General features: G+C 49.7%; 2 protein-coding genes across 4 annotated transcripts in view; one reads left to right on the forward strand and one right to left on the reverse strand.

Moving 5' to 3' along the window:
- The window catches only part of TSNAXIP1 (translin associated factor X interacting protein 1), a 107156-nt gene that overhangs the window by 70831 nt on the left and 15745 nt on the right, over positions 1–20580 (forward strand). For 2 of the 3 annotated variants that reach the window (XM_025216793.1, XM_025216794.1), the window contains exon 17: positions 3443–6116. In XM_025216793.1, coding sequence (XP_025072578.1) covers positions 3443–3698 — 256 coding nt within the window. In that variant the 3' untranslated portion in view covers positions 3699–6116. Of the gene's footprint in view, positions 1–3442; positions 6117–20580 lie in introns of those variants that run through there. The other variant, XM_014525229.2, reaches the window with a different exon arrangement.
- Positions 6303–20580, reverse strand: part of CENPT (centromere protein T) — a 44265-nt gene continuing 29987 nt past the window's right edge. Inside the window, exons 11-15 of the mRNA XM_025216795.1 lie at positions 18148–18363; positions 15072–15168; positions 9951–10115; positions 8812–8916; positions 6303–6728 (exon numbers count right to left, since the gene is read on the reverse strand). Of these exons, the coding sequence (XP_025072580.1) occupies positions 6605–6728; positions 8812–8916; positions 9951–10115; positions 15072–15168; positions 18148–18363 (707 nt within the window). The 3' untranslated portion in view covers positions 6303–6604. The remainder of the gene's footprint in view (positions 6729–8811; positions 8917–9950; positions 10116–15071; positions 15169–18147; positions 18364–20580) is intronic.

Raw genomic sequence — 20580 nt, forward strand, 5'->3', positions numbered from 1 at the left:
CGGATGGAGCTCATCCGGGCCTGCCGACTTAAACACGTCCAGTCCTTCCAAGTGACTCTGCACCATCTCAGGGTCTACGGTTGGTGGTCTGGCGCCTTGCTGCTGCCTCTCTACAATCCCATTGTGAGACTTGTCTTATCCCTCGCTTAGGAACACTGAGGCAAAGAACTCATCGAGTTCAGCCTTGTCCCCCCTGTCTGTCACCAATTGCTTTTGCCCGTTCAGTAGTGGTCCTATACCACCCTGGGCCTTCCTTTTACTCGCTATATATCTGAAAAACAATTTTTTGTTAGCCTTTACTTGGGATGCCATCCTCAGCTCCATGGTAGCTTTGGCCCGTCTAACTGCCTCCCTACAAGCGCGAGCAGAGGAGGTATACTCCTCTTTAGTAATCTCTCCCAGTTTCCACTGCTTATATGCCCCGCTTTTTGCCCTTAGGCTGCTCTGGATATCTCTGGTCAGCCAAGGAAGCCTCTTGGCCCCTGTCCCCCTGAATTGGGATCATCTCCCTCTGTGCTTGAAGGATCACTTCCTTAAGACACAGCCACCCTTCCTGGTCTCCCATCTCGCCAAATCTCTTACTCTGTAGTGTATCATTGACTAAACGCCTGAGTTTGCTGAAGTCAGCCTTCCTAAAGTCTAGCACTTCCACCCTACTAGTTACCTTTCCCACTCTACACCTTACGGTGAATTCTATTATTTGGTGGTCACTGTCCCCCAGGTGACCACTATCCGTAGGTCCCCTACCATGTCATCCCCCATTGCCAATACCAGGTCCAGTAAGGCATTCTCCCTAGTGGGACCATGTACCTCCTGTGTCAGGTGGAGGTCCTGCACACAGGATAGGAACCTGCATGAATGGTTGGAATTTGCTGTCTGCGTCTCCCAGCAGATGTCTGGGTAGTTTAGGTCCCCCATGACTACCGCCTCCCTAGTCTTTATGGTCTCTGAGAGCTGCCTCAAGAGTTCCAAATATAGTTCTTCGCCTTGGTGTGCGGGTCAGTAGCAGACCCCTACCACCAAATCCCTTTCCTCTTGACCTCTATGTATCCTAGCCCACGATCCTTCTACTTTCTCCTCCTCCGATTCCATTTCGATAAGGGTCGATGTATAACGCTCCTTGACATAGAGCGCAACCCGTCCCCCTCTCCTCCCCACTCCTATCCTTTCTGTGCAGCTTATAGCCCTCAATATGTACCGCCCAGTCGACGTTATTTTCTTTTACAGGACCCCAGCCTGTGGCACCCAATGTACCTAAAGGGACGTGGTCTGGGGAAGAAGCCAAGACATGCAGTGAGAAAAGACGGTTGTCCCTAGAACCCCTGCAGTTACAGCAGCTGCAGGCTGCTGGGCAGAACTGAATTCTGTCCCTGCCTCTGCCCCAGGTTCCCTTGTAAACACTAGGCAAGTCACTTAAAACACTTTCCTCATGTAGGCAGCAGTTGTGTGTTCTGCACTCTGGGTGCCCCACGTAGGACCCTTAGATCTGATTTGTCGAAGAACTAAGCATTCACAGCTGTAGCTGAAACCAGGGGCACCGAGGTTTGACCACAGAGAGCTCTATAGAGAGCCAAATACTGTGAAAAACTAGCCGGGGTACCTCAGAACTGGGCACCTAAAACTAGCAGATGCAATTAGCTTTTATCTTTCTCTGCCTCAGTTCCCCTGCCTGCAAGATGAGTTATGCCATAGGGTGTGTGTGAAGAGCATAAAAATTATAAAGGTATCACTAGTGTGAAGCACTTGGCCTGACTACCACACAAAAAGTATCTGAGAAAATTAATTCCAGCTTCAGAGCAGCAGGCAGTAAAGGGGGCCTTTGGCCACCCACTGACCAAGAAGGATAACACAAAATGTGTTTGTCTAGGAACTGAGTACTGTCCATCCTATCCAAGAAAAGCAGGTTTCTTTGGGGAAAATAATGTGAGTATGCCATTAATAGTCACATCACAGTGCAGGTGCAAAAAGGGACAGGGGCAATTAAGACTAGTTAGCCATACCAAATTCCAGCATCCAGCTTTGGAGTGCTTGGCTTCTAAGCATATTAAACATTAAGCTTGCACAAGTGTCTGAAAAGAAAAAGGGATGTTTTGGTAGCCATGTTGGCGTGAGAGAAAATGCAAAAATCTAGAACTCTTGGTTCAGATACCTTTTATTAGACCAACTGAGAAATTGCAAAAAAGATATATTTTTCTGCAAGCTTTCGGGCTCTCTCACCCTTCAGGTTCAGGGAAAGTTAAAGGTTTACCTTTAAAGATTACCACCTTTAACTTTCCCTGAGCCTGATGAAGGGCATGTGAGCCCAAAAGCTTGCAGAAAAAGATAGGGGTTTTTTGCAATTTCTCAGCTGGTCTAATAAAAAGGTATCATCTCCGAACCAAGAGTTTTAGATTTTTGCATTTCTGAAAAGGACACAGGATATGTAAGCAGCCAAAGGTCATCTTCTTCTTCTTGTGTCCTTGCCATAAACTAGATGTTTTCCAGAACCATGCACAAGCAGTGGCTCTTTCTATTGCTGCAGCAAGGTCCTCCTTCATACAGGTCTCACCAAGGAGTCAGCAAACAAGCAGGTGCTCCATAGTCCGCACTTCACTGTACTCGCATATACTCATGTCATTAGAGTAGCATCATTGATCATGTTTGTTTTTGAACTTCCAGTTTGCATGCGCAGGTGGATTCAGGCATGGCCATATTGGCCAGCCTAGATCAGCCCCTCTGGGAAGGTCCTCCAGGGGTTCCAGATCTATTTCAGAGCACCTGAATGCATGTAATCTTTCCATCTATAACCTCAGTTATGCCCTGTCAACCATCATGTTTAACGATGCAACACTGGTCACAAAACTCTTTCGTGTTTTAAACCATTTAGTTACTTCTTTGTGACCGCTGAGTTAATGCCTGGGGTCTTCCATCTGCTGCAGTCTTTTTTGGCACACTATATTTCTTCTGATATCAGGTGGTGCAATGCCAGCCAGTAAGTACAGGCTATCTTTTAGTGTTGGCTTTACAGCTGTCATTTAGAACTGGTCCTAGGTTCTTGGCACAAGCTTTGTTCCCATACTGGACATGAATATTCTGCAGTTGAACAACACAAGAAAATACAAGTGGTTTGTACGATAGCTGGGTTCACTTTGCAGTGAGCAATTTTCTAAGTATGTTGCTGTGGGCACTGACTCTCCCTTTTGTCTTCTCTAAACGTGCTTTGAAGGTAACTGCTCAGTCCAGTGTAACCCCCAAGTACACAGGGTTTGAGTAACTAGTCAGTGGGATGCCATCCCTGGTAATGTTTAATTTCCACTTGGTTTCTCTATGGCATAAGTAAGATAAAGATGAGAGCTATAGAAAGGGTCTCTGAGCTGCAGGCCAGGATTCCCAGGACTGCATTAGCAGATAAGCTAATCAGTAGTGTCTGCTGCCTTATTAAAGGAATCTGTTTTGAACACAGAGAGGTGAAAGTGGATGATCTGAAGACAGCCTTGTATGCAATTGATCCCACTATTGACAACCTGACAATGGACAACTACATCTACCTGGCTTACCAGGTCCCAAAAGAAGAGTTGGAGCAGGCTGTCCCTCTGCCCGTGGAGACGATAATTGAGAAACTGCTGGCTGGAGACATAAGGCGAGCAGGCCCCTTACCTGAGGAGGCAAGCAGACCAGCACCAGAAGAGGGAGAACAAAGAGACTATGATTATTATTAAACAGATCCTCACCCACCCCACATTCAGCTAAGCGCTTTGGTATGTAACATTACACAAGTTACAGCTCTGGGCTACTGCACTGTAATGTTGTTTCTGTGCCTGAATGGGTCCAGCTGATAGTTACAGCAGAGAAATCTAGACTGATTTGGGTATTTGGCAATACAGACAGCTCAGGCAGATAAGATACCTGTATTAATCGTTCAATTTCAGCTCCCTACTAAAGCAAGGTTCACCTGATGTCCAGTCTGCAGCCCTGGCAGGGGCAGCCCATCCTTCCACTGCAAGCTGAAAGGCAAGGGGCCAAGCAAGTGGTGAGCTGGGACCTCTAGTTAAACACTCCACTAATAGCCTAAGTGCAGCAACTGCTAAAGCCTACAAGCCTCCTTAAGTCCCCTCTCCTGTTTTTTTTGTTTTGTTTTAGAGAAGTCAGGCAAGATTCTATAAGAAATTTCAAAGGAAAGGCTATCCAGAAGGGAAAGTTATAATAATAAACCACTAGAATAACTTTGGTGCATCTTTCCCCGAGAACTTTCTTCTCCCACTATAAGCAGGTTTTGTTCAGTGTAGTCAGTCATGTTGAAAGCACTCTAGGCCAAGCCAGGGGAAGGGAAAAAAAAGAGAGAAAAAAAGCAGCATCACCAAACCTGCACCTCTAGACAGCTATAGCAGTATAGCTAGGGACCTACCAAATTCACGGTGGAAGTGAGCTGCACAGCAGCTCCTTTAATCTTGCAGATTTCACCCCCCTTGGCTGATTGAGAGGGGCCCCAACCACTCGCTCCTAATCAGTAGGAAGGTGAAAACCATGGTTTTAAATATGGTGCCAGCCAGTCAGCAGCAAGCAGCAGAGCCACTAGGGCCCTATAGCCAAATCAGCAAGGGGGGGGCCACAGGGGAACCTAGAAGATTAAAGGAGCCACTATGCAGCCCATTTCTGTCATTAATTCAGTAGGGTCCTAAGTATAGCACACAGCAGGCTTACTATAGCTCCATAACTGGATATGCCAACCTTTGTCCTATGCAACACAGCACCAAGACTTCTGATGATTTTGTGCCTGAGTTAGTCATCCTCCAAGCGTAGTCAGTCATTTATTACTCCTTAAGCAGCTTATAGTGTTTTTTGTCTCCAACACTGTCACGCTCCTCCTCCTGACCCCAATATCAATGGGGACAGACAAATTTCTAAAGCAAAACGTGGATCAGGGACAGGAAAACCCTGGTAAGAAACAGTTCTGTTCAGTTAGAACCTGAACTGCTAAACAGTGGAGCAGACAAGGTACCATGGGAAAATATAGCACAGGTAGACTGCTCCCTTCCCTAAAATGACCAGTATAAATGGGAGGAATGAAGAAAGCTGAAAAAATGGGGGAGACTACTCTTGGTGAGATAACAGCATTAGCTAAAGGAGAGCTTGAAACAGACTGTCTATAGGATGCAGAGGCATCACAGCCAAATGGCATAGGATAGAATTGCATAGAAAATGCTCTCCACCACACTTACACTAGAAACACCATATTCAGTTCTGCATGGCAGAAAAAGGGCCAGTGCCAGAAAGGAACAATTATGGACTGAAGGCAATACCTCCCCCCAGCCCTGATTCTTGAACTACATGCAAAGAACTCTAGAAACACCATGAAATAAGTATAAAGCAGGTGCAACACAAACACCAGATAAGGGGGAGCAAACAGCAAAAACATTTGATGAATGAACAATCACAGCCTCTGTTGGAAGTGGTGCAAGCTCCATCACTGAAAGCACCTAACACTGCACCAGAGAAAGCGGTAGACATATAAAGACACAGAACAGTCAGAACAGCTTCGGCACATCCTGCAGTGCAATGGACTTGAGAATTGTAGGTTTAAATGGAGTATCTGGAATTCAGAATGTAGAGTACTTCCTCCTCTCCTTATCTCTATTACATTAAAGGTCAAGTTCTGTCCCTAAAAATCTTGATTCTGTTTAACCCTTAAAAAACAGCTTGAGTTCTAAACTGCTGTGAAATGTTGCATCTAGCTGCAAGAGATTATGTTGGTTCAGATGTCTGGCTGGAAATCGGGCCCTTACTCCTTTCCTTCAGCATAATGCATATTCCTTTCCCAGTCTCTCAGTGCTATAACCTCCACCCTCTGCTAGAAGTTGCTTTAATTCAGGAACTAGGCAGCCCTCTTTCCCCTGCTAGGGAGATCAGATAGTAGAAGTTTCTCTCTAGCTAGAAGTGTATGGGGACATCCAAGGCCAGCAACCCAGTGAGGTGTTCTATGCTCCATATTCAAAATAAAGCAGGGTTCTCATTGTGTTTGACAAATCAACGGAGGCATAATCAGAGCCAGTGATTATTGCTCAGTTCCTTCAAGCAGATACAGACGTGTTGGCAAGCAGAGCACTTCGGTACAGGCCACAGATTCCAGCATAGAACATTCCCTCTTCTTCCAGCAGGCAGGCCATTACACTGGAGAACATCAGCACAGCTAAAAAAAATTGCTAGGAACATTATGTACAGTGCACCAACAGAATGGAACATATAGAGACTACATGATCATGGCAACAAACACCACGCACACTCTACAAAACATGCACCACCTTTTATGTCCATTTATACACTAACAGACATGGCTTTCCAGGGATGTGCTGGAACATAAATGCAGGAAAAGGAAGTTATTTAAAACGGCAGGTCTTCACTGTTCATTTTTAGGAGACCAGTTTGACTAATAATAAACTGGTGTGGTGTCTTAACAGACCTCTGTGGGTCAACTTAAAAGAGAATAACCTCATGTGGCCTTTAGAAACCCAGAATGGCACTAACACCACCATACTGAGGCAAACAAATTGTTACTGTCACACAGTGTAAGTCAGTCTCTCCTGGTTTGCAATGTTTCTATCTGAGTGACACTGCAGGCAGCGCACATCTATTTGGAAGGGATCACTTTATTTCCACTTGTGGCAACGGGGATCAGTAGCTTCCTATATTCCAGAGGAAGGTGGCGCTCTATCAGCACGTTGAGGGGCATCTCGTCTGTCACCAGCCCTTGTCTTCAATTGAAGAGGAGAAGGAGAGAAAGTAAAACAAATATGCAAGATTCCTGTAAAGAAAGCAGTGCTTTCACCCCCCGCCCCAGACTCAGAATGCTGTACCCAGAATTCCTTGGGGCATGCTTAAGGAAGCCATTTTTTACTCTTGATATCTGAAATACAGATCCACACAGCTGCCTTCATGGGAGTATTTGCACCCTACAGGTAAAGCAGACAAGTATGCGTCAGAAACGTACATTTTCAGGACCTGTCTACATGGAAATTGAACGGAATAGTTATTATGGCATAGCTCCCTGGGTAGCCCTTCTCATTCTAGGAAAAGGACATCTGCTAGGGCAGCTATTCCAGAAGAAGTATTTTTTAGAGCTGTACTAGTAAAGATTTCCTTGGCCGATACCAATAGCTGATTATTCATTGTGCATAATTGGCCAATACCGATCTGATAACCAATTTACAGAGGAGAGCGTGTGGAGAGCGGGGCTGGGGCAGGACAGAGCTACGGGTGACTCATCCAAGGGATCAAGTGTTCTGGCGCTTAAAAGTGGTGGCAGGGGCGCTTGAATGAAAGCTCATGGAATGAGCTTCATTTTTAAGCACAGGGATGTTTCTAACTGGAGCACAGTCAAGTGGGTGGAGGAGGGCTGCCTGTTGTGGGCTTGGGGCTCTCTGTTCTGCTGCCTTTGCCCTGGAAGCCCCATGCTGGCCACACTGCATCCCCTGCCCATCCAGCAGCAGTAGGAAGTTGTGTCCCTTACCTTTCCAGCTGAGGGAGGCACACAGCCAGCACGTGGCTCCCAGGACAAAGGCAGCAGGGCGGAGAACCCCAAGCCCACAGTGGGCAGCCCGCCTCTGCCCCATGTACAAATCTAGGGGGCATGTGCTACCTCATGCCTCCCCTGGGGGTGCATGCAGTGGCAGGGAGCTGCCTCCCCTTCCCTCCCCACATCCCCTGGATGAGCTGCCCACTGATCCATCCTACTCTCCAACCTGGCCTCTGGGTCCATTCATTGCCTTGGCTGGGCAATGCCCCCAGCCCCACTCCCTCCCTCACCATGGGGGCCTTGATCTGCATCCCCCACACCCCTTCTCCTCTACAGACTTACCTGCAGGGCACTGCTCTCCACACTGCCTGGCTGCATTCCTGGCCACATGCACGCATGCAGTTGCACATGGCATTTGGAGGCCTGGCCAGAAGGCGTATTGTATTGATCAGTGACATTATTAGCTACACTGGCCAAACAAAGCCAACAATGTGAATTTTCCTTTTATCGGTGCCAATCTGATATGTCACCGATATACTGGTGCTGTGCAACTCTAGTAATTTTCTTTCAAGTGTAAAATCTGCCTCATCCTGGAATGGATTTCCCTTTTAGACCAGCCATTAGAGTCAACAATAGCAAGCAAAGATTTCTAACCCGAACTAATTCCTACAAGTCATTTATTACTCAGAAGTGTTTTGTGTTTTCTGATCCACTTGCTGGCATGACCAAGAGGACGTGGTTTTTTACTAGGTAGGACATACCTAACTGGCCAGAGCGATGTCCCACAGGTCTTAGGAAGGAAGAAGTGATAATGTTGATCACTTCAATCCCCACCCCCCATTATGAACCAATAAGGGCTCTTGAACTAAGGCTGAGGGCACAAAGAGGCAAAGACACAAAAACATGCCCTGAAATGTAAACATGCAGAATCTCCAGAGTTGGCCATTGACATCTTGTCGTTCCAGGGACACACAACCTGCCCACACTATATCCAACATACCTGGAACCCAGCCAGGCAGGAATCTGGAGCAAGAGAGCTCAGGCTCTTCAGGACACAGGGGAAGTAGGTGTGTAATCTGGAAGATCTCATACTTGGAGAATCCCCTGAGTGGCCTAAGCAGTGGGCATGGTGCTCATCATCAAGCAGACCGGGTGGGAGAGGGTGAAGCAGGGAAAGCAATGGGGAATAATGATGTGGTGGCCTTATTGCTACCCAACTTTTGGGAGCCCAGAAGCAGAAGAGGGTTTGAAACGTTCAGATGAGAAAACTACTTGGGCTTCCACATCAGGTAACTAGTGGCATAGAGTAAACTCCACTCTACCTTCTCATGAGGAGTTCCAGGTCAGCTCTCTCCACGGTCTTCCTTCCAGCATGCTTGGTGTAAGCTTCCAAGTCATCACTCAGCTGCTTGAAGTACTGCTCTGAACTAAGGAAAGGAGATAAGGGGAAAGTTAAAGGGCAAAGGGAGTTTCCCGTATAACCATCTCGCCAAAGTCTCCCATTCAACCATCTCTCCATACACTGCACCTGCTTGTACTTCAGGTCACTGCCTTCCAGGGACACAGAGATAAAGTTCCCTACCCCCACTGCAGAAGGACGGCTTCCTAACATGGCAGCTGGTATGGGGTAGACCAGTGGTTCTCAACCTTTCTTGTACCAGGACCCATTTGTAAACATCAATTGCCAGTCCTGACCCAGTAAATAGTTTAAGTAGAAAACAGCCACCTGGCCCTGCCTGTGCCCTTCACTCCTAACCCACTGACCCCACCCCCAGTGTGTGGGGCAGGGTATGGGCTTGTAGGGGGACATGGGGGCCCCCCAAGCAGGCAGGACCTCTGCCAGCCTACAAGGGAAAACCACATTTCCCACATTTTTCTTCTATAAAGGAGAATCCATTTTTAAAAGTTTGTTCAGGACACTTTTATATATTCTTAAGACCCAATTTTGGGTCGCAACCCACAGGTTGAGAAACACTGGCTCTGCTGTGTGGTCTATCCCAGAATAGCTTTCCTGGGATACTGAACTACAGAGCTCTGTCTCTTGTCACCCTCCTCCCTCCACCCCTGTGGTTTGGTACACCTGGGCCCTTTCTGCAGCCAACCTGTCAGCCAAGTGGAGAGGAGCCTGCCAGATGGCTGGCAAGACATGACACCAAATGGCACAAATTCCGCTGGTTTAGAGTGAAACACAGGGCCCTGAGCCAGAGGCTCCTGTACAGCAGCACAAGCACTGATCACTGCACCAGCCACAACACACAGCAGCAGGCCAGACCTGTGCTGGCAATACCATCTCTTAGTGAGCAGGAGACCCTTCTGTGGTGGTTCTCCCTCCTGCCAGCTCTTTTCCAGCTGAGCCAGGAAAGGCTGCAGGGGGCCAAGCAGCTTGATGCTGTCTGTCTCTTGACAGGCATTTTTTTGAGGAGAGAACAGGGCAAGGAGGGAAGAATTTGCTGCTACTCACCACTTTTCCACAACCTTGAATACATCTCTGGCCACTGGCATTTTCACATAATGGCGAAATATCTTCTTCACCAGGCTGCTTGGCAGCGCAGGCTCCCGCTTTCTTCTTTGCTCTGTTCTATTTTTCTTTGGAGCCTGTTTGGCTGGGGGAGGCTTTGGGGATAACCTTCAAGGAAACAGAAAATGCCAAGCAAACCAGCTAAGATGTGTAGAGGAACATCAGGAGCCCAAGCGAGTTATGGCCAAGAGGGGGCCAGCTTAGGCATTATCAGGTGTTATCCCTTCTGCTTCCCTAGAAGGTTGGTATCGGAGAAACTGACACCCATTCACACTAGATCCCCTTTAATGGCAGCACGTAGTGATCTCTCTCCTAAGTACTCATTTTCCTCCTCTGACTCCTAAGCTGCATATTTTAATTCTCTCCTATCAATAAAAGAGCATAAGAGCCTGGCATCCTTTACACTCTAGCACCATCTTATAGCTCTTTTCAGAAGGAGCCCTTATACCAAAAAGATTCCTATACAGAACAGAATCCCCATGCTACAATATTAATACCATCTAGTTCTTTTATTGCATTTCTCTGTAAATCCCAAAACACTTTAGCCAGGGAGCCAATAATTCACTGGTCACATTTTAGAGGGTAAAGCAGGGGCAGATTTCTTCCCCCTTCTGCCCAAGTTCATGCAGCAGGCCAGTGTGGATCAGACACTAGAACCTAAGGTGTCCTAAGTCTCAGGACACGGTTAGCAGAGACCTCACACAAGAAGTTTCTCTGATTCACCCTCACATGCCCATCTACATGTTTTTTGGTCACAACTCCTGCAGTATGATAAGATGGTACATGCAGCTGGGAAAATTTTGGCTCCAGATATGAATGAAGTGCATGCAGCAGTTAGAGCATGAAAATGAACTAATGACCTGGATTCTAACCTGTGTAATGTTGGGCAAAAAACCAAGCCACACCATGCTTGTTACCCACCCATCAATGGGTATATGGATCCTGATTCATGGGCACAAGAAAGGGTTGAAGCTCAGCAACAGTTGTATTTTACATTTCTAAAAGCAGATGTTATTCCCCTAACCCTGCATAGAGGCCACATGAGAATTGTGCCAATATGGGAATTCAAAGGCCAGTTCAAGCTCCTACACTGTCTCCTGCCCTACCTTACTGCATGGCCACAAGATGCTCCAGAATCTCAGCTGCTGACTGACAACCATGGGGCCATTCTAATGATCAGGGATCCTGGTTTTCTTTGTTTAAAAATTGCAAATTATGATAAAAACAGTGAAATACCCATGTGTTTCCACGATTAAAGTGAAACACCACAAAATATATCTAGGTATTAGTTGAATGTGATTTTATTGATATATATTTACATTTTTAAAGCAATCTGGAATGCTACCACTGCCTCAATCATTACAATAAAATAAATTTTAACTACCTGCAGCTGTGTAGCCCCACTTTGTGGCCCTGAGCAGCCCTGATATGCCAGTGCCCTGCCCATACTGGTGCCCCTCAATTCAAACCTACAGCTCCTCACCCCCACAGTGTGAGACGGAGTGAGGGTGTGGAAAAGGTGGTGGAAGGGCATGTGACCCCTGAGATTTCTGCACCCAGTGGGGCAAAGGGCTGCAGCGGGGCAAGACCAGCTCCAGAAAGGAGTCGCCTCTGTGGCCCACTGGGCGGGACCTGTGCTGGAGGGAGCGCTGCAGTACCATGGTGAGGTGCAGCGGTAGCATGGAGTTCTGTCCCCTGCTGCTGCTGGGCAGGCAGGGAGTGCCTCATCTTGGCAGCACAGTGCTCCTTCCCACACCAGGTCCCATGCACTGGGCTGTACAAGCAGCTTCTCTGGAGCCGGTCAAGCCTTGCTTCAGCTTTGCGCCTCACTGTGGGCACAGAAATCTCAGGGGGCATGCCCAACCTGCTCCAGACCCCCAGGTATTGCCCAACCCCCAGGCATTGGCTGTGCCCCCTCCCCCCACCCCTTCCCAACACATGGCCTGTGCTCCTTCCTCTCCCCAAAGACTTACCTGGAGGGAGCTGTGGCAGCTGCTCTCCACTGCTACCTGGCTGCCACATGCACATGGCAACCCTTGCTTGAAATCACCCTTCTCCTGCTCCCTGCAGCCCCAAGCAGCCCCTTGCAGGCTGGAACTGTGCCAGTTGTTTCCAGTGTTTTTCTCCTTTAAAGGAGAAAAATCTGTGTTTCTCTCTGTTAAAGGAGAAAATCTGTGTTTCTCTCTGTTAAAGGAGAAAATCTGTGTTTTCCTGAAGAAAACAGAAAACCTGGATCCCTGTTAATTACACCGGAAGACTGCCAGGCCGGCTCATTGCCAGGGGTGGGGCGGGGTGGGCGTTCAAAGACACCTTTCTTGTGTGATCATCTTCAACAGCCAGGATTTGGACCAATGATAATAGTCTTAGCACTGTCCCAGGGCTGAGAGCCTAGTGAACTTTAAACTACCTGTACCACCTGCAGAAGCATATAAAAACTGCATCCACCACCTGCATTCCCTTTGTCAATGGAGAATGGCAACTCTCTCTCTACAGGAAAATTTACACCCATTCACTGTCTGGATGTGGAAGGAACACATCCCAGTGAACAATCCTAGTGCAGAAACATGGACATGGTGGGATTCAGCTGTGGCCCTGCAAGGTGTGGGATGACTATCACATACCACTGTGCTTTTTTTGCTGATGGTTAGATCACTCCCTCTCTCATACAATGTAGAGGCAGGCTGCAAAATATGTTCACTCACCCTGTTCAGAGCAGCATGTCATACAAGTCTCAGTACCATTCCCTGTTTCAATGGAGAAGCTAGACCAGGGGCAGGCAATTATTTTGGGCAGAGGGCCACTTACCCAGTTTTGGCAGGCTGTGGAGGGCTGCATGGGTAGCCCCGTCCCTTGACGGGTGCCCCGCCCCCTGGTCACCATCTTGGGATCAATGTCCCAGGGCCAGCACCGGTGGCCCAAAGCAGGCTGACAGGGGTCTGTGGAGCCGGGCTGGGCTACACCAGCAGGGAGAGGGGGGAGCTGGCCTGGCTCTACAGAGCCCCTGCCGGCTGGGACCCCGCGCTCCTGCCACCCTGCTCTGGGCCCCGCCGGCACTGGCCCCAGGACACCAGTGTTGGCCCCGTGTTCCCACTGGCTCCCGTGCCCACTCACACCCAGTGCCTCCCAGCCCCATGGGACAGGCGGGGGGCAGCACACAGCCCCGACCCCCTGCTCGCCAGCAGGGAAGAAGCTGGTGCTGAGTGTGGGGAGAAGTGCCCCCTCACCCGCCCTGTGGCTGGTGCTCCCTGCTGCAGGCACTCACAGCCCACGCGGGGCTGTCTGGAGCAGGCACAGGCAGCCCCACAGGGGCTGCAAGTGGCTGCTGTGCAGGGCGCCAGTCACGGGGTGAGCGAGGGGCTGCTTTTCCCCATGTTCAGCACCAGTTTGTAACCTGGCCCTGCTGCCAGCCTGGGCTCCAAGCTGGCTCCAGGCTTGCTTGTCAGTGGCAGCAGCTGCAGCCCCACCGCTTGCCGCGCCGGGCACTGTTGGCTGCTGCTGCCCGCCCAGAGCTCACGCGCTGGGCAGCTGAGGAAGCAGTGGCAAACACTGCCCAGCATGGCAAACAGGGGCACCACAGTTGCTGTTGCCATGAGCAGCCCCGACAGGCAAGCCCAGAGCCGGTGCGGGGCCCAGGCTGGCAGTGGGGCCAGGTTACATGGTGGGTCTGAGCACAGGGCAGGGGGGAAAGTGGCCCCTTGCCTGCCCCGAGCTCACGCGCTGGGCAGCTGAGGAAGCAGTGGCAAACACTGCCCAGCATGGCAAACAGGGGCACCACAGTTGCTGTTGCCATGAGCAGCCCCGACAGGCAAGCCCAGAGCCGGTGCGGGGCCCAGGCTGGCAGTGGGGCCAGGTTACATGGTGGGTCTGAGCACAGGGCAGGGGGGAAAGTGGCCCCTTGCCTGCCCCGGGGCCAGTGCCCCGCGCTGGAGGGCCGCTTTCCTCCACACCGGGAAGGAGCCTGGGGAAAAGCTGAGTGCGGGGAAAAGCGGCCCCTCCCCTGCCCCGTGGCTGGCGCCCCACGCTGCAGCCACTCGCAGCCCGTGAGACTGTCCAAAGCAGGCACAGGCAGCCCCACACAGGCTGCAAGCAGCTGCAGCGCAGGGTGCTGGCCACAGGGTGGGCAAGAGGCCGCTTTCCCTTGGGGCCACTTTTCCCCAGGCTTCTTCCCTGCCCTTCCTCACCCCATTTCCCCCTTACCTGAGGTTCTGGTGCCACCAGGGCAGCCATGTGGTCCCAGGCCAGAAGCCCCAGCTGGGGCTTCTGGCTTGGGGTAGGGGGGCCAGGAGGGCCCTGCTGTTGTGGGAGCCCGCCGGGCTTCCCCTGAGTCCTACTGCCCTTGGTTCTGGTCATTTTTGACAGGAAACAAGGGCAGATAAATATTAATTTTCTAAATTTTTTAGGGGCCCTGCAGCCCTGATAGAATGGCCTGGTGGGCCAGGTGCAGCCTGTGGGCCGTATTTTGCCCACCCCTGAGCTAGACCAAACCAAGAGAGTTACATGGCTGGAGAAAAGGTTCTCCTGGCCCCAGAGCTTGCTAATATAGGTTCTCATAAAGTACGTTGTTGGCTAGGGGGTTGACTGCCCAGGAAGACTAGACTAGACAAGAAGTTCCCCTCATCTTCACTCAGGCACATCTCTTATTGAGCCACTGAGCTACAACACATTTCCAAACCAATATAGAACTGTTCATTTAGCAAGGCAAGATAACTTGTGATTTTTCCTCCCCATGCAAGACATTTAATCACTTCAGTGTTGGGCCACAGATCTCTCTACCCAGTGTCCTTGCAGCAGCTTCAAAGGGAAGATTCAGTGAACACTCACTGAAAGATCTCAGAACTGTTCTGGGAAGTATTTAACTAAATACATTAATTTGCCAGTTCCCTTTATGTGCTTACTGAAGACTGCACTCAGGATCTCTTTTTCCTTGCTACCAGTGATAAAGCATCCAATAATAGCCTACAGAGATGCCTGGCCTACAACAGACAACGAGTGGGGAAGCAGCCCTCAGGACTCCAGTCTGGCAGCTACATCAGCTTCCAGTTTGCTGCCTGGTTTTGCACTTACTTGGGCACAGCCATTTTTAGAGAACGTGGGGTTGATAGCGAAGGAGAGACCTGGTCGGCCATAGCACGGACAAATGCAGGCATCTCCATGGAAAGTTCTGAGGATAGAAAGCAACACACACATATAAACTCTGGATTCCAGCAGTTTAGAGTTCCTGCTGCATGGGCTGCCAAAACATCCAAGACAGAGCATGCTACGTAGGATTTTTCCACTGCAAACCACACTGTAAGCTAGAGATGCACCGATACATCGGTCCAATATCAGATCAGCACCGATATAAAGAAAACTGTCTGTATCAGAAATTGGCTTGATATGGCTGATAATTTGGCCGATAAATGGCCCATGCTGTGCGCAGCCACAGCGCAGCACGGAAGTGGCAAGGAGCATAGCCAGGCAGCTTGGAGAGCTGTGTCCAGCTGGTAAGTTTGTGTGGTAGAAGGGGAGGGGGAAGAGAAGGGGCTTGGGGGGCAGATCAAGACCCCTGTGGGGAGGGAGGGGGTGGGGCTGGAGCAAGTGCTGCCCAGCTGGGGCGGGGCGGGTGCAGGACGGAGCTGCGGCTTGTCCGTGGGGCAGCTCCTGCTGCTGTGCGCCACTTGTCCAAGAGCCGCTCATCCAGCACCTCCTGCTGCTGCTCCCACTGCTGGTCTGGGAGGGCATGGGGGTGGGGTATGTACCACCAGATCTGTGCGGGGTGAGCTGGGGCTGCGCAGGGCTCTTCCCAGTGTGGGGCTGGGCTGGGCTCGCTGCCCACCCTGAGGACAGCTTGGCCCAACCCCCACCAGAAAGAGCCCGGTGCAGCCCTGGCCCCAGCCCACCCCACACAGATCTGGGGGCACATGCCCCCACCTTGTGCCTTCCCAGGGTGCATGCAGCAGAGGGAGCTGCCTCCTGGATGAGCTGCTTGTGGCTGTCCTGCACCCTGCCCCACCCCGGCTGGGCAGTCCCAGCCCCAGCCCCAGCCCCACTCCCTCCCTCACTGCAGAGGCCTCAATCTGCACCCCCACACCTCATCCCTTTCCCCTCCCCTTCCACCACAACAGACTTACCAGCTGGACACTGGTCTTCAAGCTGCCAGGATGGTATCGGAAATCAGATCAGTATTGGCGGATAAGCCTCTTTAAAAACCAGCTACTGGTATCAGCTCCAAAAATCTCCATCTGTGTACCATTACTGTAAGCATCTCATGACCACTTCCCCCTCTCATGCCTGATCAAGTCTTTCACACCTACAGCAGCAGCTGTCAAGAAATCTGCTACCTTTAATGCATTCGGAGCTTCCTCCTGTTTAAACCATGCTGATCACCGTCTCTTCCTGCTCCTCACTTAGACTTAGTGCCTGGCAAGCTGTCTGCATACCTGGTACTTTTTTTATTCTAGGGCCATGGTGGGGGGAAATGCCACAGTAAGTTGAAGCTAGTTCTTTTTACACTTAACTCCTGAGGAAATCCCCACAAACTGACCAGTATTCCATTCCTGTCATATTAAAAAATCCCAACTTTGCTTTCCCAGTTCACAGGTAAATTTGGGAACAAGTTGATTTAGTCTAGAAATAATGGTCCATAGACATAGTCTCCTTTTAAAGCAACTACTATTTGTCATGGTCAGACAGGATACAGGGCTAGATGGACCATAGGTCTGACCTAACATGGCACTTATAGTTTTACTAGCCAACTGCCCATCAAGAATGATTGGGGGTGGGGGGGGGGCAGCGATGGAGCTCTATGCCCCCCCCTCCCTGCTGCAGTGGCGGGGGAAGGGAAGGAGCGGTCCTGGGCCTGATGTGTGGGAAGATCAGGCCCAAGGGTGGGGAGAAGCTGGGCTGCTGCAGCAGGCGGAGGGGGTGAGCAGCAAGCCCAGTCGACCAGGCAGCAGTGAGGGGATGGGAGGAGCGAGCTTGGGGCCAACATGGGGGAGGATCAGTGGGCCCAGGCCTGAGGGGGGGGGAGGAGGCCTCCTCCTCCCCTCCCCCAGCCACTGCCGTGTTGTCTGGGCCCCCAGATCCCCTCCCCCCACTGCAGCAAGCCAGCTTCTCCCCCAGCTCAGGCTCACTTCTCGCCTCCCCCAACATCAGGCCTGGGCCCACTCCTTCCCTCCCCCAACCACCCATGCAGTGGCAGGGCCGGGCGAGTCCGCGCCGGCAGCACAGCTTCTACCGCATTGGCCCTGGAGGTGGCAACAACGGAAGGGGGGGGAGAGACGGGCCGAGGCCAGCGCTGGTGGCCTCACCCCCACTTAGCATCCCGACCCTGCTCTCCTCCCCCGCTCCCCCCTGTCACCTCCAAGGAGCAAGGTGGGGGAGGACGGGACATATGACCGACAAGACCCGCTCTGGTGGCATTCCCCCACTCCCCTCCACTCCATTGCTGCCGCCTGCAGGTAGCACAGCTGGCCTCATCTCCCCCCCCACCCCCATCATGGCGGCGCTTCGCGGCTTCCTAGATGAATACTTCTTCACACTCTAATTGGCTGTTTGTCAGCCAATCAGAGCACAAATAAAGCTTTATGGACAGATAGACAAATCAAGACTTTTATAATATTAGAATGTTGCCCTGACATTACAGCACTGCTCAGTGGGTGTTGGATATCCACAGCAGATGCAAGGCATCAGAATTTTTCATTCAGTGTTCAAGCAGAAAGGCATCATGGAGCTGTGCACAGGGGAAATGTGAAAACTGCATCGTCCCACAGCTGGAACTGCATGGAGCCCACAGTTCAGACTGCCTGTGGCAGCAAAACCCTCAGGCCTCAGAGAAAAACCCTAAAGTTTGGCAGCTCTGGTTGATTTCCAACTCTGTAGTGTGGAGCAAAGTGGTTTGAATATTCCCACTGATTAAGATGTAGTCCTTGACAAATTTGAAGATTTAGCCTACTGAAGATGGCAACAACATAAAAAAAAACAAACCCTTTTACTTTTGGAAAATTCATCAGCTGCAAGATCTCTCTGGATGTCATTCTTCTGTGCAATCAGGACAAGAGAACTGATAATAGTCTTAACCAAAATCCTTCTATAGTCTACAGACTGGCCCTAGGAAGAAGACCATCCAGCCACTTTCTGCCATTACAAAGATCTCTCTTACCTTCACTTTTAGCACCATCCTCACTTATCTCCTCTTCCCCTGTTTTGTGCTCTTCAAGTTCACTCGTGTCTTCTACAACAGCTCCATCATCCAGATCAACTGTCTGTTCCACAGTTTCTATGGATTTCTTCCTGGTAGGTTCAGAATACCGAGTGAAGGCGGCACTGGACTGCCTGCTTAACCTTCTGGCTCCAGCATTTTCAGGATACTCAACAACTACGTGTTCAAAATGATAACAGACATGTTATAGTACCAGACCTTACAGCCAAGGATCTCAGAACCCTCACGTACATTAAGTGCATGCTACCGCTTGAGTGAGATGGTCACCAAGAATATCTGAACAAGGATGTAAAATGCTTCATAAGTCTAGGATGTGGTTTTTTAAAAATAATTTAATGGCTAGGTAAACAGATACAGTCTAAAGTTACTTGGCCATCCATTTTGCTTTGGATAGCTTTCTGAAAGGAATACATGGGAAGCTCTTAACAACATGGAAAAGCACAAATGAGGTTTTCAGCTCACAAAAGCATCTGAGCTTCTCATCAGTATCTTCCCATTTAAAAAGGGACATTCCAATGCCAGCAGAGCAGCTGTAGCAAAAGGTAGAAGCAGCTCAATGTCAGATTCTGTACCAGTTTCTTATCTGCTTCAGTACACCAAAATAGGTTTATGCAACTAGAGAGACCTTTTCTACATTCATTGCAGTTTAGATATTAAAGCAATAGTAAAGACTGAGGGAAATTGGTTTACTTATCTTATTGCTGGACCCCATAGAGCTAGAAACCAATGATATTTTTGTAAAAGAGGTCAGCAATGCCTAGTGGGGAACTAATACCTATGATCAAATATATGTTAGTTTGTACACAGCAAATATAATCCTTATGGTCCTGAATCAGTGCTACCATGACAGTTGTGCAAAAATACATGAGTCTGAGGTATCGCCTTCTTACTGGCTACTTGCTGAGATTTCAGTTTCTAATGAACTGTGACTAAACCACACCAAGAAGCAATAGGTAACCTAGTAGGAACCAGACCAGCAACAACAGGAAGACAACTCACCCCCTTTCAGGACTCCAAGTCAATAACCTTTATGTGGTCAACTATGGTTCAATCAGAATGGGTCATTTATAAACAGTGGCCTGGCTCAGGAAGCAAGCCAGAAGAGATCTTTCTTTTATTAGACACAAGTCCTCTTGTATCTAACCTCTAACTGACAGTTCAGCTTCTACCAATTTTGGTATATACGTAGCATATTTCTTGGATGAAGACCAAGCAGCAGTACAGGGCAGATGGGAAGCATGAAAACAGATCTCACACAGTTAGAGAGGTGTAGGTTGTAGCTGTGTTGGTCTAAGGACATAGGCAGACAAGGTTCTTTGGGTAAATCTGATATCTGTTAGTAGACTAACTAAATCGTTGGAAATAAATTTTCTTAGCAAGCTTTCGGGTTTAAAAACCCTTTGTCAGGCTGAGGAAGTATCTTCAGTTGGTGTGTGTTCTTCCTGGATGCAATGAATGGTAAAGAAGCTAGAAGCTGGTATGCATGCAAGAAAGCCAGCCAGTGAAGATGTAAATTGAGGAGTCAGTGGGTGAGAGACAGGTTCGGGGTGGCGGGCAGAAGGAATGTAGCAGGTAAATAGTGGAGAGGTACCTGGGGACTCGCATGTCAGGCAGGTTATAATGCGTCATAAATCCAATGCCTATATTTAGTCCATGATTTTTTCTATCCAGGAGGTTGAAGAAGTGAAGTTCATAGGCTCGCCTGTGAAAAGTGTTTTGTAAATTCCCTTTGAGGATTAGAACTTTGAGGATCGGAGAGAGAGAGAGTGGTTTTCTTGTGAGAATTGTGCATGGGTCTCCAGAGTCTGCTGGGGCACCGGCAGCCGATTGCCAACCGGGGGGGTGCGGGGAGGGCCGGTCAGTGCCGCCAGCACTTCTCAGTGCCAGCCAGGACCAATCTTGGAGCACGTGCCCCCCACACGTCGCCTATGCCCACTGGTAATTGGGTTTTCTTGTCACAGCAGAAATATAGATTTCTGGTATGCATTCATTCTGGTGCGCAGTTGTTGTTTGGTCTCTCCTACATATCTTTCATCAGGGCATTTGGTGCATTGGATAAGATGTATTACATTTCTGGAGGCGTAGCTGTAAGATCCAGGAATGCTGATGGTTCTGTTGTGGGGGTGGTAGAGATATGTTGGCAGGTTTTGCATTGCTTGTCATAGCATGGTCTGGACCCACTTGGTGTATGTTGGGCAGCAGGAAGTTTCCTTTTGGTGATGAGGTTAGTGAGGTTCGGTGCTTGTTTGAAGGTTAGCATGGGTGGTTCTGGGAAGATCTCTTTAAGAATTGGGTCTCCTTCTAGTATGGGTTGCAATTGTTTGAGGATTTTCCACATAGGTTCAAGAGAGGGGTGATATGTCATAACCAGCG

This window comes from Alligator sinensis, unplaced genomic scaffold (genome assembly GCF_000455745.1).
Source record: "Alligator sinensis unplaced genomic scaffold, ASM45574v1 scaffold1317_1, whole genome shotgun sequence".
In the NCBI taxonomy this organism is placed as follows: domain Eukaryota; kingdom Metazoa; phylum Chordata; order Crocodylia; family Alligatoridae; genus Alligator; species Alligator sinensis.